Source organism: Geotrypetes seraphini, chromosome 8, assembly GCF_902459505.1.
Source record: "Geotrypetes seraphini chromosome 8, aGeoSer1.1, whole genome shotgun sequence".
In the NCBI taxonomy this organism is placed as follows: Eukaryota; Metazoa; Chordata; class Amphibia; order Gymnophiona; family Dermophiidae; genus Geotrypetes; species Geotrypetes seraphini.
The window spans coordinates 80777869-80795934 of NC_047091.1; the positions used below are offsets into that span (position 1 = coordinate 80777869).

An 18066-nucleotide genomic window follows, 5' to 3' on the forward strand; every position below is an offset into this window, starting at 1 on the left:
ATCCTCTCCCTTTCATCAATCCTTACCCCCCCCCCTCCGTTTTCTTCCTCCCTGCTCTCCCTTCTCTCCCCACTCACTCCTTCCTCCTTGAGCTTCCTCTTTTCTTTCCTCCCTCTCACTCCTGCTTCCTTTCTTTCCTTCCTGCATACCCTCTCTTCTTCTCATTCCACTTTCTCCCCCTTCTCTCCCTTCCTTTCATTTCCTCCCTTGCTGTTTCCATCCTTCCAGCTCCCTCTTTTTCCACTACTTAAGAACGTAAGAACATAGTCTTACTGGGTCAGACCAAAGGTCCATCAAACCCAGTAGCCCATTCTCATGGTGGCCAATCCAGGTCACTAGTACCTGGCAAAAAACCAAAGAGTAGCAACATTCCACGCTACCGATCCAGGGCAAGCAGTGGTTTGTCCCATGTCTTTCTCAATAATAGACTATGGACTTTTCCCCCAGGAAATTGTCCAAACCTTTCTTAATACCAGATACGCTATCTGTTCTTACCATAACATCTGGAAACTCGTTCCAGAGCTTAACTCTTCTTTTGAGTGAAAAATATTTCCTCCTATTGGTTTTAAAAGTATTTCCCTGTAACTTCATTGAGTGTCCCCTAGTCTTTGTAATTTTTAATGGAGTGAAAAATCAATCCACTTGTACCCATTCTACTCCACTCTGTATTTTGTAGACTTAAATCATATCTCCGCTCAGCCATCTCTTTTCCAAGCTGAAGAGCCCTAACATTTTTAGTCTTTCCTCATAGGAGAGGAGTTCCCCTTTACCATCTTGGTTGCTCTTCTTTGAACCTTTTCTAATGCAGCTATATTTTTCTTGAGATAAGGAGATCAGAATTGAACGCAATATTCCAGATGGGGATCGCACCATGGAGCGATACAGCACAGGCATTATATCTCCTGCTCTCCTCATTCCTGTCCCTCCCATGCACTGTTACCTTCCCCGCACTCCTTTTCCTGCCCTATTTCCCCCTTCTTCACTGTGCTCCCTAGCTTCTCCATTTCTTCCTCTCACTCCTCTTTCTCCCTCTGTTTCTCCTTCCTTACTCCTCTCTCTCCCTCCTGCCTTATTCCTTCATTACTCTCTCTTTTCATTCCTCTCCCTCCCCTGTCCCCTTCCTCCTTAACCCCCACTCATTCATCTCCCTTCCTCCCTGCTCTGCCTGTTTCCAGTGGCCTTCCTTCCCTCTCTCTTCTCTCCTTTCCCCTGCCCTTTCTTTCCTGTCTGCTCTCCCTATCTCCCCTCCTTTACTGCTCTCCCTTCTACCTTGTTTCTTCCACATTGCTTTCCCTCCCCTTGCTTTGTTTCCTTCCTCTCTCCTCTCCCTCCCTACTCTGTTTCCTTCTTCACTGCTCTTTATCTCCGTCCTCCCATACTCTTCTCCCTGCCCCCTTTTTCTTCCCCTCCTACCTCGTTTCTCTCGTCTCCCCTCCCTTGCTCTTCTTCCTGTCTCTCCCAGTCCGTTTCCTCGCTCTTCTTCTACTCTCTCCCTGTCCTGCTTGCCCTCTTCTCTCCGCCCCCCTCTCCCTCTGGTCCTCTCCGGCCCCCGTAGCCGCAGCCCCGCCCGCGTTCTGGTTCCGGACTGGGGAGGAGGGCGAGAGGTCCCCGCCCCGGAGAGCGCCAGAAGTGGATCCCGCCGTCCCGGCGTGGGAGGAGGCGCAGGCGCTGCCGCCGCCGGCAACTGACAGCTCGGGATCGGACTGCTGCTATGTGCCCGGGATCCTGCCCCGTCCGCCCTCACTGAGCCGCAGGAACCGGAGGCATGGGGGACGGGGTGGAGGAAGAGGAGAGCGGGACCGTGACCGTGCAGCACCGGCTTACCCACGGTAAGCCCCGGATCGGGGGTGGGGGGTGGGGAGTGGGGGGGGAGGACATCCAGTTTATCGTTTCCAGTATATCGTACACTGTAAGCTTCCTGCTCGGGGCGTGAGATCTGGCCATGTGATATATAACGTGCACACCACTGCAGCACTTGGATTCTGACATCTTGCACTGTGTGCATTGTTTATATGTATTCTTAGGCGATTTTTATGACATTGCCTATATTGTAGCACTGGTACGTATGTAATATTATCATGAGTGTGCTATATTCATTCCATCTTAAGATGTCTGTTCATATATGCAGTCTGACCTGGGATATATACAGTTTGGGATTGTTGAAGTAACATGGTATCCACAAATATAGACTGTGTGTCTATATATTATAACATTCTGTTTGTGTGTGTAACTGTACATGTATGTGTATGCTGCATTGGCATATTTTCTGAATATGGCTAACGATTTTTGCTTTGTGTTATCTTTCATTGCATTTTGTATTTGTGTTCTTCTAACCTGTTTCTTACTACATACAAAGGTGATGGATATACTGTACTATATTTGTTATATGGAGGGCCATAAGCAAAAGAAACGTCTAAGTCCGGTTTAGACGTAGGGCGCTAATCGCCCAAAGTCAGCAGCGGGTAGAATGTCCCTTTTCGGAAAAGTATGTCCAAAACATTTTTCCCCCTCCCGAAAATCATCTACTTCTACTTCCAGCCGTTTGATCGTCCAGACCGCTAGTACGTCTATGTTTATACCACATTCTCGTCCAAAAAATTGTCCGAGTCCCAAACGCCTAGAACAAGCCCTTTTGAACACGGGAAGGGCCAGCAAAGTGATGGAATGGCAACACAGCAATGGGGCACCTTACAGGGCACTGCTGTGAACTTCACAAAAAGGGTGCCACATAAACATCTCACTACAAGTCCCACATAAGTAATGTTGAGCCCCCTAAAACCCGCTATACCCACCTGTCTACAACCCCAATGGCCCTTATGGCTGTAGGTGGCACCTATGTGGCAGTACAGTAGGGTTTGGGGGTGTTTTGGTGGCCTCAAATTTTCCACCATAAATGTAGTGGTTAGAGTGGCTTATGGGCCTGGGTCCTCCTCTCTGTGGTTCACTAGCCCATCCCCCGGACTACTTAAGACACCTCTGTGAAACTCTACTAAACTTTCCTATGCCAGGTGCTGATGTTCTGGAGGCAGGTATGTACGTTTTTATTCCAATTTTTATGGCGGTGTGAGGAGGTCAGTGATCACTGGGGGAGTGTGTGGGGGTCTGTACTTTGACTCTGCAGGGGTTATCTGGTTACTTATACCTGTTTTTAGATTGCCTAAATCACAACGTTTAAGTTCTGTCCAGGCAGCCTCGTAAAACTTTTGATTATCCCTGCAGTAAGACTAAGTCTGGGTCAGCCCACATCCCGCCCTAACCACTCATTGAAAAATGCCCCTTTCCGCTCTGGGCGCACAGCGGGTTTCAGAGGACTAAAAATTCCCAGGATATGTCTAAAACCCGTTTTGATTATTGGCACGGCCTGTCTTTTTGATCATGCAAGTGCCGACTTGGGCGGGTTGTTAGACATATTTTTGTTTCGATAATGAGCCCCATAGTGGTATGTTTTGTGATATAGAAACGCTGACAGAACATGGCATGTACACATGTTTGTATTTATGTATGTACAAACCTGTATAAGTGGTTCTCTGCACCATAAATTAGAATATGTAATGTTTATGTAGTGTATATGGCAGGGGTGTCAAAGTCCCTCCTCGAGGGCCGCAATCCAGTCGGGTTTTCAGGATTTCCCCAATGAATATGCATGAAATCTATTTGCATGCACTGCTTTCATTGTATGCTAATAGATCTCATGCATATTCATTGGGGAAATCCTGAAAACCCGACTGGATTGTGGCCCTCGAGGTGGGACTTTGACACCCCTGGTTCTATGGCCTTAGTCTTGAGGGCTGCTTGCAGGTCAGATTCTCAGGATATCTCTAATGAATGTGCCATATTTACATGTTTTCTGCCTTCATCATGTACAAATCTCTGTCATGCATATTTACTAGGGATATTCAGAAAATCTGACCCATTGGCTGTCCTCCAGACCTAGAGTGTCCCCTAGAGACATTGATATATACTTCTTCTTTTTGAATCCAAGACATGTGGTACAGAGACTTGGTCCTAGCTAGTCACATAGCTTAAAATTTAATGTCTCTCTTTTCTAACTTCTTCCTTTCTACCCCTTCCTCCAGATGGTTTGTTCAGGTTACTGAGCAAGTACAGGAGAGATGTAATACTCAAAGGCCTCCAGGTGTCATTCCCATACTGGTTCTCATTTCCCCTCTCCTGTGAGGCCTGAGTGCATCACCTCTGTGACACACCCAAGCCTCAGCAGTCCTGCCGTTTCCACCCCCTGCATTTTTGGCTGGAGTTGCTGGCATTTGCGGTTCCTCCCAGTAAAATGGGTAGACCTAGGCAAGCATTCTCCCTGATTCTCATCTCACAGACAGGATGAATCCTCCTGGAATCTGGGTCACCCTTTTTTGTAAAATCTCCTCTGGAAGGTGACTGTTACTGACTTGTTACAGGTGGAGAGATGAGTCAGAGTATTATGCAATCTTCAGAGACTGCAGCCCAGTCCAGGTTACAGCAGGAGAATGTGGGAGGAAGAGACACATCCCCATGCTTACACACCCCCACATTCATGCGCTCTGTGCAAGTGTGAGAATGTATGGGGGAAGGGGGTATATCTCTCTTCCCTGCTTGGAATGTATTTTCAGATTTTGACTGTAGTCTGTGCTGTAATGTGTTCTGCTCTGTCTCTGGGTGGGCTTTTGAAGTTAAGGGGATGTGGGTGAGAGAGTTAAATTCTGACTGTTCGTGGGTTTTCTATACACGCCTACTGAGGCAGATACTGAGGGATTGCAGGGGCAGTTTTTAGTGCAGGGGAGTTTAAGGATTGGAGAGGAAGAGGATGAGACACAATACAAGAAATGCTTGCACTATCTCTCGTCCTCTCCTCCCCCCTCAACTTGGAGCCTCTCCTCCTCTGGCTCTCATCAGGCATGTGCCATGCAGAGCCTCGTTTCTTACTCCTTCTCATCTTGCTCTTGTCATGGAGTCGTACTGCATGACATCTGTCCGTCTTCTGTGCCCTCTGTCCCTTATAGAGCTTCATATAGTCTATCCCTGTTCTAATTTAATTGGCCACAAGATGTCACCCTAAAAGCAATTGTTAACCGCAATGGTTTTCTCAAGTGTGGCTGAAAGGACCTGGGGCTGGAACCAGTGGTGTAATAAGGGGGGCAGGGGGTGCCTTGGTGATGGCGCCGGCACCTCTCTTCCCCCCATGCCCTGTTCACACCCTGCCTTTCCCACCCCCTCCCAGTACCTGTTTAAAATTTTAACCAGCATGAGCAACTACTTCTAGCCTGCTGCTCGTGCTGGCCTGGCTCCCTTTGAAATCACTTCCGGGTCACGGGGCTAGGAAGTGACATCAGAGGGAAAGCCAGCATGAGCAGCAGGCTGGACAAGATGCTCGGGCTCACGCAGGTGAAGATTTTAAGAGGTATGAGGGTGGGAAGGGAAGGCATGAGTAGGGTACGGAAGGAGGGGGGGCAGAGATGAGGGCATGGGGGAGATGGGGGGTTGGTAAGGAAGGTGCCAGGGAGGCAGACAGGAGGGCACGTGGGGGAATCACCGCCCTGGATGCCTCCTACCCTTGCTACGCCACTGGATAGAATCCAGGACTATAGAGGTGTCTGCAGTGTCCCCAGCCTAGGGTATTCCAGAGCTGGGAATGACATCCACATCTGCACCTATGTGATACAGTAACTTTGCTCTTTCTGTGTTTTCCATGCTGCAGCAAACCTGACGGGACATGAAGAAAAAGTCGGCATTGAGAATTTTGAACTGATCAAGGTCCTGGGAACTGGGGGTGAGTGAGGCGGGGGCTTTCTGAAAGGCCAGGGCTGAGGTGGTGGTGGGAGCTGTCCTTTCCCTCAGAAACTAGCACGAGGAAGAAATTCTCGAGTAGGTAGATGGAGGGTTCATCTGAGTGGTTTGGGTATCAGTCCCCTAGGACTCTCTTTATCTGGGGAATCTCTACTGCGCCTTTCTCTTTGGTGTATCCCATGCTAAGGTTCCCCTTTCTGTATGGAACGCCTAATGCCAAAATCTGACCCTTCCTCTTTGACCACACTACCAAAACACTTATCCAAGCCCTCATCACCTTGCGCTTAAACTAATGCAACTCACTACTCTCAGGCCTTCCACTTAGCTATCTCGTTTCCCTCCAATCTGTCCTGAATTTGGCTGTACGACTCATATTCCGGGAGAGCCGCTTTACTCCTCTCCTAAAGTCACTTCATTGGTTTCTCATCCGTTTCCGAATACAATTCAAATGCCTCTTACTGACCTACAAATGCACTCACTCAGCTGCCCCTCACTATCTCTCTTCGCTTATCTCCCCCTATGTTCCCCCTGTGAGCTCCGCTCAGCTGGTAAGTCCCTGCTATCTGTGCCCTTCTCTTCCTCTGCTAACTCTAGACTCCATCCCTTCTTCCTTGCTGTGCCATGTGCTTGGAACAAGCTGCCCGAATCCCTATGGCGGGTTCCTTCTCTGGCAGTGTTCAAGGCCCAGTGACAAGCCCACCTCTTTGAGAGTGCTTTCAACTCCTAACTCCTTTCACCTTGGGTTCTGCATCCCCCAACCCTCTATGCCATGTCTTGTCTGTCCCAGTTAGATTGTAAGCTCTTCTGAGCAGGGACCGTCTATAAATGTCAAAATGTACAGTGCTGCGTCCGCCTTTCAGCACTATATAAGTGATAAGTAGTAGTAGTAATGCTTTGGTGCTCCATCTCTCCACAGCATATGGGAAGGTGTTCCTGGTGCGAAAGACAACAGGACATGACTCAGGGAAGCTGTATGCCATGAAGGTGCTGAAAAAAGCTGCCATTGTGCAGAAAGCAAAGACCACAGAGCACACCAAGACAGAGAGAATGGTACTGGAGCACATTCGCCAGTCCCCCTTCCTCGTCACGCTGCACTATGCCTTCCAGACGCATGCCAAGCTGCACCTTATCCTGGGTAAGGGCCATTTATTCTATCCTCCCTCCCCCCTTTGTTGTGCATACTTCTGGGGTAGAAGCAGTTCTGTTACTCCCCACACACCTTTCTGCCGTTTTCTTCTCCTTGTTTCAGACTATGTCAGTGGAGGGGAGATGTTCACACATTTGTACCAGAGAGATCACTTCGCAGAGGATGAGGTTCGGATCTACATTGGCGAGATTATTTTGGCACTGGAGCACCTGCATCGGGTGAGGATGTCAGAGGGAGCAAGATCCCCTGGACCAGTTTCACATCTCATTTAAGGTAATAAGTAGAAATAAAACAAAAACAAAGGAAAAATACCTTTTTTTAATTGAACTAACTTAGTGTAGTTTATGATTAGCTTTCAAAGGTAACCCTTCCTTGCTCAGATCAGAAAAGGGGCTACCTTTGAAAGCTAATCATAAACTACATTAAGTTAGTCCAATAAAAAAAGGTATTATTTTTTTTCCATTTTGTTTTTATTTCTACATATTACCTTGAAGAGTAGACTAGCATGGCTACCACACCATTTCGCATCTCATTTAGAAGGCGGGGGTGGGGCGGGGGAATTAGAGCTCTCCCAATTCTCACTAAAGCAGGAGAGAGAACCGACTTTGCTCTGGCTGAGAGTGAGTTCTGTTTTCACTCTGGCCCTTCACTTGTATTATCTACTTTCAGGAGGGTGAAAGATCACAAGGCCCAGGTCTGCACTCATGTTATCAGGGTATCTGTTTGTCAGCTACCTTCTTTCTTGACCTTTGTCCCTCTGTCCTTCTCCCTCCCTTTTCAGCTGGACATCGTATATCGTGACATTAAGCTGGAGAACATACTATTGGATAATGATGGTCACGTGGTGCTGACAGACTTTGGCCTCAGTAAGGAATTTGTCACCGAGGAGGTAAGTGAGAGGTCTTGAGACCATATCAGAGTAGGCAAGTGCAGTGATATCTATGCCATCATGAAGAAGGAGAGAAGGATCTTCACAAACAAATCTGATGGTCATTCCTTTGTTTTAAAACAAAATCCCCAAAAGAGCAGAGCTTTCCTGGTTTTCAAATCCCTCTTTATTAGTAATGAATAAATTATATATGCAAATAGACTGAAACAGTCACAGAGAATTTGGCAAATAGTAAATTCAAGTCATGGACTTGACACGGTCCGTGTTTCGGCTATGGCGCCTGCATCAGGAGTCCCAAATGATAAAAACAAACCATTAATGAAATCCAAATACCAAAAGATAAAAACAAACCATAAATGACATCCAAAATTTGGATAGCTGCTGTCATTTATGGTTTGTTTTAATCTTTTGGCATTTGGATTTCATTAATGGTTTGTTTTTATCATTTGGGACTCCTGATGCAGGCGCCATAGCCGAAACACGGACCGTGTCAAGTCCATGACTTCAATTTACTATTTGCCATATATCGGTGTGACGGTTTTAGTCTATTTGCATATATAATTTATTCATTACTAATAAAGAGGGGTTTGAAGACCAGGAAAGCTCTGCTCTTTTTGGATTTTGCTGCTTAGTGTACAAAGGTGACCGTCTCCTTTGTGGTTGCATTCCTTTGTTTTGTCATATCTGTTCTATGTCATATCTGGTCCAACCTTGTGGAATGCTCTCCCACTTTATCCTCTGTCTATAACAATCTCTTATAAAATTTAAATCTGGATTTAAAACATTTTTATGTAAGGATGTATTTCCTGATTAACTCAATTTGATTTTATTCAATTTTTTTTTTCTACAATCTTAACTTGAGGGGGGTACACCTATATCTTTCTGTCTTCTTTATCTTATCTTTCCTATCAAATATTGTTGTTCTTTTATTCTAATAATTGCATTATTTCCAATTAAATTAATTTTAATATTGTATATGTAAACTGCTCAGAAGGTACTTCTACTGGACGGTATATCAAAATTTTAATAAACTTGAAGCTCCACAAGATTCAAATCCTTATCGTGTTCTTGTTTCACTTAAGACTCATAGTTAACTTTTATGCATTTCTAAGAACTTAAGAACATTGGAAAAGCCATGCTGAATCAGACCAAGCTCCTTTGAGCCTAGCAGCCTGTCTCAAGGTCACAAGTATCCTGCAGATTCTCAAAATTAAATCTGTTTCTCATAGCTTGTCTCCAGGGATGAGCAACAGCTCTTCTAAGTCTACTTGTGAATCCTCATCCTTTAACAGCAGTCTAATTTATTTTCATAGAATATCCTCCTGGTTTTGTATTTGAGGAGTGGACGATTAGCTTCTTGTCACCTTGGGCAAGTCACTTAACCTTCCTCCACTACATCAGGTGCAAACTTAGATCATGAGCCCTTCAGAGACAGAAAAATGCCTACAGTACCTGAATGTACATGACTTTTGATAGCTTTCAGGCTTGTAGGTAGTATATAAATGATGATAATAAAAATAAAAGTATACAAAAGGTTAAATAACTGGTGCCCTATCTACCCATTCCATAGTAGCTTATTCTGCTTTGGTAAGGTGTGGCCACAGTTTATAGCCTGGAAGGGACTGTTTCTCAACACATGTTTACCAGTGAAAAGTGATAATGATGGAGCAGTTACTACTTTATGTAGCATATACAGTAAAACCTTGGATTGCAAGTAACTTGGTATACAAGTGTTTTGCAAGACAAACAAAACATTTTATTACATTTTAACTTGATAAACAAGCATGGTCTTGCAATACAAGTACATACAATATACACACGTTACATCACCACAATTGAGCCGATGTTTCCTCTCTCTCTGATGCTGTGGAAGTGTAGCGACTGTTCTAAACGAGCGAGGTCTTGCAATACGAGTACATAAAGTATACACCAGTCATGTCATCACAACTGAGCCGATGTTTCTTCTCTCTCTGATGTTGTGGGAGTGTAGTGACTGTTCTAAACGAGCGAGGTCTTGCAATACAAGTACATAAAGTATACACATGTCATGTCATCACAACTGAGCCAATGGTTCTTCTCTCTCTGACACTACGGGAGTGTAGCGACTGTTCTAAACGAGCGAGGTCTTGCAATACGAGTACATAAAGTATACACCTGTCATGTCATCACAACTGAGCCAATGGTTCTTCTCTCTCTGACACTGTGGGAGTGTAGCGACTGTTCTAAACGAGCGAGGTCTTGCAATACGAGTACATAAAGTATACACCTGTCATGCCATCACAACTGAGCCAATGGTTCTTCTCTCTCTGACACTGTGGGAGTGTAGCGACTGTTCTAAACGAGCGAGGTCTTGCAATACGAGTACATAAAGTATACACCTGTCATGTCATCACAACTGAGCCAATGGTTCTTCTCTCTCTGACACTGCGGGAGTGTAGCGACTGTTCTAAACGAGCGAGGTCTTGCAATACGAGTACATAAAGTATACACCTGTCATGTCATCACAACTGAGCCAATGGTTCTTCTCTCTCTGACACTGCGGGAGTGTAGTGACTGCTCTAAACAAGCAAGGTCTTGCAATACAAGTACATACAGTATTTTGTATTAAAGTTTTGAGGTTGTGGAATGTATCATCTGAGTTTCCATTATTTCTTATGGGGATATTCACTTTGCTATACGAGTGTTTTGGATTACAAGCATGTTTCAGGAACAAATGCTTGCAAATCAAGGTTTTACTGTGTAACTGTTTGTAATATATTTAATTCTATACAAAATTCTATGTAACAATAGGTTGCCTGTAACCTGCCTAAACTCTAATTAATGAGGATTTGGCAGGATATAAAATTGAACATGTTATTATTATTACTAACAACCCATAAGGAGAAAGGAAACAGAAGGGACTCTCAGGCTAGCAGAATCTCATCACTGCTCACTTGGGTCCACATTTTACCTCATGGAATGCCTGATTTCTCTCTCTTCTGCAGAAAGAGCGGACATACTCCTTCTGTGGCACAATTGAATACATGGCACCAGAGATCATCCGTGGGAAATCTGGTCATGGGAAGGTAAGTACCACTGGGCCTTTCTGTCTGTACTCCCCACATTTCAGACTCTTGTGAGCTGAGGTTTCCTGTAACAAAAAAAAAAAAGAACCCCTGAGAGTTCAGTGGAACTAAATGAAACGATCAATAGGGCCAGAAGGATATTCGGGGAGCTGAGAGAGGTGCTGGTAGGGAGTCCCAAGCAGTGGCGTAGTGAGGATGAGAGGCGCCTGGGGCGGTGGTGCCCCTCCCCCACCCTCTTATTTGGAACTCAACCCTCTTCTGCTCTTCCCTTCCTCTGTAATGTTCTCGGCACCAGTGTCGGCTGTTCCTCTGACGTCACTTCTTAGGAAGTGACATCAGAGGAAGAGCCGACACTGGTGCGAGCAGCAGGTTGGGGTTGCTGTTCACGCCGGGATAGTTTAAGAGATGTGGGGAAGGGGCATGTTTGTACGGTAGTGAGTGGGGGCAGAGAGGAGGACGGATGCCCCCTACCCCCCCCTTACTATACCACTGGTCCCAAGTAGAGGGCAACTGAAACACTTTTGTTAGCTCAACCAAAACAAAATCTGTGGCTGAAATTTGCTATACAGTTTGGCCTAAGCCAAAGTTGAAACTAAAAACTCTACAGGCACTTCCCCCTCCTCAAAAAAAGCAGGCCCCTTCTCCCCACCACTGCACTTAGTGGCCTGTGAAGGGAAAGGGGAAGCAGGGGCAAAAGTATCCCAAGTTGCTCTTGGCCATGTCATCTCCATAGCCAAAATGGCAACCACAACTTCCCATGTCAACCTTACAAGACTGCCACAGAAGGTTGAGATTGGAGCTGAAATGGGCAGGATTTAAGTCACTCCTACCTATTTTGGCTCCAGTCTCAAAAATTACTGCTGCGACCTCCTGTGACAGTCTCGTGAAGCTGCTGCAGGAATTCATGGCAGCCATTTTAACTGCAGAGCCCAACTGGGTAGGTGTGACTGGAGATCGATCCTGCTTTGATAAGGCCATTAGACCCCAAAGTTTATAAGGTAGTCCAGGAAGGGAGTGAAGTGAGACCAAAGTGGGGCCTATTTTTGTTAAGGGGAGGAGAGGTGCACCAGCATTTTTTGGCCAAAGCGAAAACAAGACTGAATTTGAATTTGAGATCAGGTTTGACACCGAAACTAAAATCTGGTCAGCCTCTAGTCCTAAGACAAGGGACTATGGGATAAGGCCAAAGTGGTGTGAGGTGGGACAGGAGAGCCAGGGATCATGTTTTTAAGTATTTCTTCACATAAAGGGTGATGTGTACATGTCTCTTCATTTCCCCCTAGGAAGTAGTTCCCAGGTACATCAAAATTCAAAAGAACCCAGGATAGTGTTACAGAGAATTGAGGGGAAAACCAGGAGTCAAGGAAAGAGAAACTAAGGACAAGAAGTGAAAAATCAGGGATCAGGAAGAATAAAGCTGGGAGTCTGGGAGGATCTGACATGCTATGACTAACCCTTGAGGTCATTTCCTATTGTTTTGTTCTCTCTCTCTCTCTCTCTGTCTCTCGGTAGTCTGTGGACTGGTGGAGTCTGGGAATTCTGATGTTTGAGCTGTTGACAGGAGCTTCTCCCTTCACTCTGGAGGGAGAGAAGAACACACAGGCTGACGTTTCCAGGTGAGGCTCCCTGTTTGGAAAGGTCCATCCTGTGCTGCTGTGATATTCATCCTATCATGCTTGGGGTATATGTAGAGGTCTCCTACTTCAGTGGTGGGGATAATGGTGCAGTTTTGTCCCATGGTACTGGTGGGGGGAAGGCTATCAAAGATGAGTTACCAAAGGTTGAATTTGCTTTTGGCTTCTCCTAAAGGCGCATCCTGAAGTGTAATCCACCATTTCCTTCAATCATTGGCCCTGTTGCCCGCGATTTGCTGCAGAAACTGCTGAATAAAGACCCCAAGAAACGCCTGGGATCAGGACCTCGGGGGACTGAAGAAATTAAATCCCATGCTTTCTTCAAGGTGAGACTGGAGAGGGGAAGGGGTCTCATTACCTCAGATCCTGCATATGTGCTCTAGGGGAAAAATGATAATGACACGGTCCCATTCTCTCACGTAGTGATTAATAGGAAACCCTTCTCAGGTATGCTAGGGGATCCATCAACCCAGCCAAATATTAAACTAGTGATCACTCACCCTTACCAGGAATCTATCCCCCAAACTAAGCATCAACCCACAGTCCAACTCAGCCTACTGGGGATAATGTTCTTTCAGTAAGGCAGTGTTCTTCATTGTCAGGTAGAAGCCAACCAAAACTGCTTTTTTTCAGTTTTGGCCGCAACCAAAACTATTACTGAAACATCATTTTTTTTCCTGGTCAGAGCTAAAACTTCAGCCAAAACTTATTGCCTGGTTTTAACTGACACTAAAAACCTAATTGTGAATGTGAACCAATGAGGCCTACTGGGGATTGTCAGAGCTTGCAGTCTGCAGCCCTCTACTAAATTCACAGGAGATTACTCCCAGGAACTGCAAGCATAGGCTGACAACTACCGTGTTTCCCCGAAAATAAGACCTACCCTGAAAATAAGCCCTAGCATGATTTTCAGGGTAGGTCTTAATATAAGCCCTACCCCAAAAATAAGCCCTAGTCCCTGGAAGCCTACCTTCTCCGTAAAGTAGAATTTCCTAACATTGCCCCTGAATCTACCACCCCTCAACCTCAAATTATGTCCTCTGGTTTTACCATTTTCCTTTCTCTGGAAAAGATTTTGTTCTACGTTAATATCCTTCAAGTATTTGAATGTCTGAATCATATCTCCCCTGTCTCTCCTTTCCTCTAGGGTATACATATTCAGGGCTTCCAGTCTCTCCTCATATGTCTTCTGACGCAAGCCTCCTATCATTTTTGTTGCCCTCCTCTGGACCGCCTCAAGTCTTCTTACGTCCTTCACCAGATACACTGCCTTGTCACACTGTTTTTTTGCCTTTAGATCTTCAGACACTATCACCCCAAGGTCCCTCTCCCCGTCCGTGCATATCAGCTTCTCTCCCAGCATATACGGTTCCTTCCTATTATTAATCCCCAAATGCATTACTCTGCATTTCTTTGCATTGAATTTTAGTTGCCAGGCATTAGACCATCCCTCTAACTTTTGCAGATCCTTTTTCATATTTTCCACTCCCTCTTTGGTGTCTACTCTGTTACAAATCTTGGTATCATCTGCAAAAAGGCACACTTTTCCTTCTAACCCTTCAGCAATGTCACTCACAAACATATTGAACAGGATTGGCCCCAGCACTGATCCCTGAGGGACTCCACTACTCACCTTTCCTTCCTTCGAGCGACTTCCATTAACCACCGACAGCCAGTTTCTGACCCAGTTCACCACTTTGGATCCTAACTTCAGCCCTTCAAGTTTGTTCAACAGCCTCCTATGAGGAACTGTATCAAAGGCTTTGCTGAAATCCAAGTAAATTACATCTAGCATATGTCCTCGATCCAGCTCTCTGGTCACCCAATCAAAAAATTAAATCAGGTTCGTTTGGCACGATTTACCTTTTGTAAAGCCATGTTGCCTCCTGTAACCCATTAGATTCAAGGAAGTACACTATCCTTTCTTTCAGCAACACTTCCATTATTTTTCCAACAACTGAAGTGAGGCTCACCGGCCTGTAGTTTCCTGCTTCATCCCTGTCACCACTTTTGTGAATAGGGACCACATCCGCTCTCCTCCAATCCCCAGGAACCACTCCCGTCTCCAGAGATTTGTTGAACAAGTCTTTAATAGGACTCGCCAGAACCTCTCTGAGCTCCCTTAGTATCCTGGGATGGATCCCGTCTGGTCCCATTGCTTTGTCCACCTTCAGTTTTTCAAGTTGCTCATAAACACCCTCCTTTGTGAACAGCGCAGATCTACTCCATTTCCTCATGTAACTTTGCTAGACAATCTCGGTCCTTCTCCAGGATTTTCTTCTGTGAACACAGAACAGAAGTATTTGTTTAGCACATTTGCTTTCTCCTCATCACTCTTCACATATTGGTTCCCAGCATCTTTTAGCCTAGCAATTCCATTTTTCATCTTCCTCCTTTCACTAATATATCTGAAAAAATGTTTGTTTCCCTTTTTTACATTTTTAGCCATTTGTTCTTCCGCCTGTGCTTTTGCCAGATGTATCTCTCTCTTGGCTTCTTTCAGTTTCACCCTGTAGTCCTTTCTGCTCTCCTCTTCTTGGGTTTTTTTATATTTCACAAACGCCTTTATTTTCTCAGCCACTAGGTTGGAGAACCATATCGGCTTCCTTTTTCTCTTGTTTTTATTGATTTTCTTCACATAAAGGTCCTTGGCCATTTTTATCGCTCCTTTCAGCTTAGACCACTGTCTTTCCACTTCTCTTATGTCCTCCCATCCTAACAGCTCTTTCTTCAGGTACTCTCCCATTGCATTAAAGTCCGTACGTTTGAAGATTTCTGTAATATTTGTGGTGAAGCAGGGTGCATGCATGATTTGGATAAGCAGCATGAGTGAAAAGCATTTGGGTAGTATGAAGCTCCTTTGAGTGTTGCTATCTGCCTGTGTCATTGCTGATATTTAAGATAAGTTGAAATTGATCTTTGCTCTATTGGATTGTGAAAGAAGATTATGAATGTGAATACAGACAGTCCCCGGGTTAAGAACTGGTTCCGTTTTTTAAACCACTCTTAAGTTGAATTTGTATGTAATTCAGATCCTAGTATTCTTCCCATCCATCCAACATTTGCTGCTTATCCAAATCATGCATGCACCCTGCTTCACCACAAATATTACAGAAATCTTCACATAAATCTTCCAGGAATGTGTTTTCCAATGTGACAAGAAGCTTAATAGATTTCGAAATTAAGAAATGAGTGAGCTACAAATAAGCAAAGCAACCACTAGGCTGCAATTGTTAGTCTAAAGTCAACTTTTCAAAAGGTATTAAGACAGCGTTATCAAATTGTTGCCTCCAGACACTACTGCCTAAAGACCCCACATCTTTGACCAGGTGGAAAAAAGAGGGTTATCCACAATAGGAGAAAACTTTGATGATGTAAAATCTTGATCTTGTCCCCTGCAATCCCAAACCTGAAGGATATAATGAATAGTTGGGCAGGTAGTCAATGCAAGATCCCTATACCGAGGAGGCATCCATAACAAAGAGGATAAGTTCAGAGGGCCAACCCAAGCCTGCTCCAACCCAATCCACAAATTGAGGATGGGCTTGAAACATAAGAACATAAGAATTGCCACTGCTGGGCCAGACCAGTGGTCCATCGTGCCCAGCAGTCCGCTCACGCGACGGCCCTTAGGTCAAAGATCAGTGCCCTATTTGAGTCCAGCCTTACCTGCGTATGTTCTGGTTCAGCAGGAACTTATCTAACTTTGTCTTGAATCCCTGGAAGGTGTTTTCCCCTATAACAGCTTCCAGAAGAGTGTTCCAGTTTTCTACCACTCTCTGGGTGAAGAAGAACTTCCTTACGTTTGTACGGAATCTATCCCTTTTAACTTTAGAGAGTGCTCTCTTGTTCTCTCTACCTTGGAGAGGGTGAACAACCTGTCTTTATCTACTAAGTCCATTCCCTTCATGTTTCGATCATGTCCCCTCTCAGTCTCCTCTTTTCGAGGGAGAAGAGGCCCAGTTTCTCTAATCTCGCACTGTACAGCAACTACTCCAGCCCCTGAACCATTTTAGTCGCACCTGAGCTGCTTGATGCTAAGGCTCCCCTGTATTCCATTCCTATAAAGAATGCTACAAGACAATCTTAGATGTTTGTTATGCCGTATAAAGCAAGCTATGCGATTTTGAAGATAAAAAAACAAAAGCTCTAGGCAAAAATACAGGCAAGACTTGAAATAAATATAAGAGGCTAGGTAAAATAATTTTTATCGTGGTGAATCAACCAAACCAGGAAAGGGACAAGTGATCCCAGCGATCAAGGTCTAATGCAGGATAATTTTCCTGAAACAAACCAGAATAGTCGGTGATTATGTAATTCTATTGGCCACCTATTTAAAACCAAAAGAGCCTGTTGAAGAGCACTGTGCAAATTAAGATTTGCTCATGTTAATGTTAAATCCTGAGACTGCCGGCCACCTTTGCAAGAGAGATGGTAGATTTAGAAATGAGACAAGAGGATTAGTAAGCAATAGAAGTATATCATCTGCAAAAAACACAATTTTGTATTCCATGTCACTCACACAAAGTCTACAAAAACCCAGACTGGCGCGAACAATGCTTGCCAGTGGTTCCATCAAAGGACAATCCTGACAAGTCCTTCTGTTCTGGTCGACTACTTATCTTGTCCTTCAGGATTCCAGTGCCAGACTGGTGAAAACTTCCTGGTACCATCCAATAGGCTTGCTGCGATCCTACTTTCCTTAATCCATCCTGACCAAGTAGGCTTTATTCCAGGTAGACAAGCCTCTGATAATATTCATAGAACAATTGGCCTGGTCACAATTGCCCATTTCACTCAGATGCCGATGTGCCTTCCCAGCATTGATACAACTGTGTCCATTGGTCTTTTATGAATGTAGTTCTGTCCAAATTTGGTCTGGTATTGGGGAGTTTTCATTGGTCCGGCACTGGAGTCCTGAAGGACAAGATAAGTAGTTGATCAGTTTACTATTAAGAATGAGAGGGTTTATTAGATAAGAGGATCTTAAGAAAAACTGAAAAGAGATACAAAATTTTTGCTTTGAGATTGTATAATGTTTTTGGTATATAAATGAAGAATGAATGAGGGCTGAGAGTCCTATGAATGAAGGCTGGAAACGATCAGGACCTGGAATAACTGTGCATTAAAGGAGGCCCTATGATCCATTAGTTACTAAGGGCTCCTTTTACTAAGCTGCGATAGCGATTTTACTGCATGCAGAATTTTAGTGCGCGCTCCGCGGCTAGAACTAACGCCAGTTCAATGCTGGCATTAGCGTCTAGCGTTAAGCGCGCGCTAAAACCGCTATCGCAGCTTAGTAAAAGGAGCCCTAAGAGTTCTGATGCCTCTCTCCCTTGGGGTCATTTCATTGATCTGTTGAAAAGATATGAGCGCTTTGCCCACATAAATGTTTAGAGCTTTAGTATAAGAAGTCATAGGATGTTGGTTTTGGAACACACCGTCTCAGATATGGGTCAATAAAATGTCAGATCTATCTTTGATTTTATATATGCTTCTATCAGCCTGTTGTCTACACAGACGCAATGCCAACATATGGCTTATCTTGTTTTT

At 44.7% G+C, this 18066-nt stretch overlaps 1 protein-coding gene across 1 annotated transcript in view; it reads left to right on the top strand.

The window, feature by feature from the left end:
• The first annotated feature begins 1423 nt into the window (after positions 1-1423).
• RPS6KA4 (ribosomal protein S6 kinase A4) overlaps positions 1424-18066 on the top strand; it is a 33509-nt gene continuing 16866 nt past the window's right edge. The window contains exons 1-8 of the mRNA XM_033955455.1: positions 1424-1829; positions 5690-5761; positions 6695-6913; positions 7028-7143; positions 7707-7814; positions 10799-10879; positions 12392-12495; positions 12689-12839. Coding sequence (XP_033811346.1) covers positions 1766-1829; positions 5690-5761; positions 6695-6913; positions 7028-7143; positions 7707-7814; positions 10799-10879; positions 12392-12495; positions 12689-12839 — 915 coding nt within the window. The 5' untranslated portion in view covers positions 1424-1765. The remainder of the gene's footprint in view (positions 1830-5689; positions 5762-6694; positions 6914-7027; positions 7144-7706; positions 7815-10798; positions 10880-12391; positions 12496-12688; positions 12840-18066) is intronic.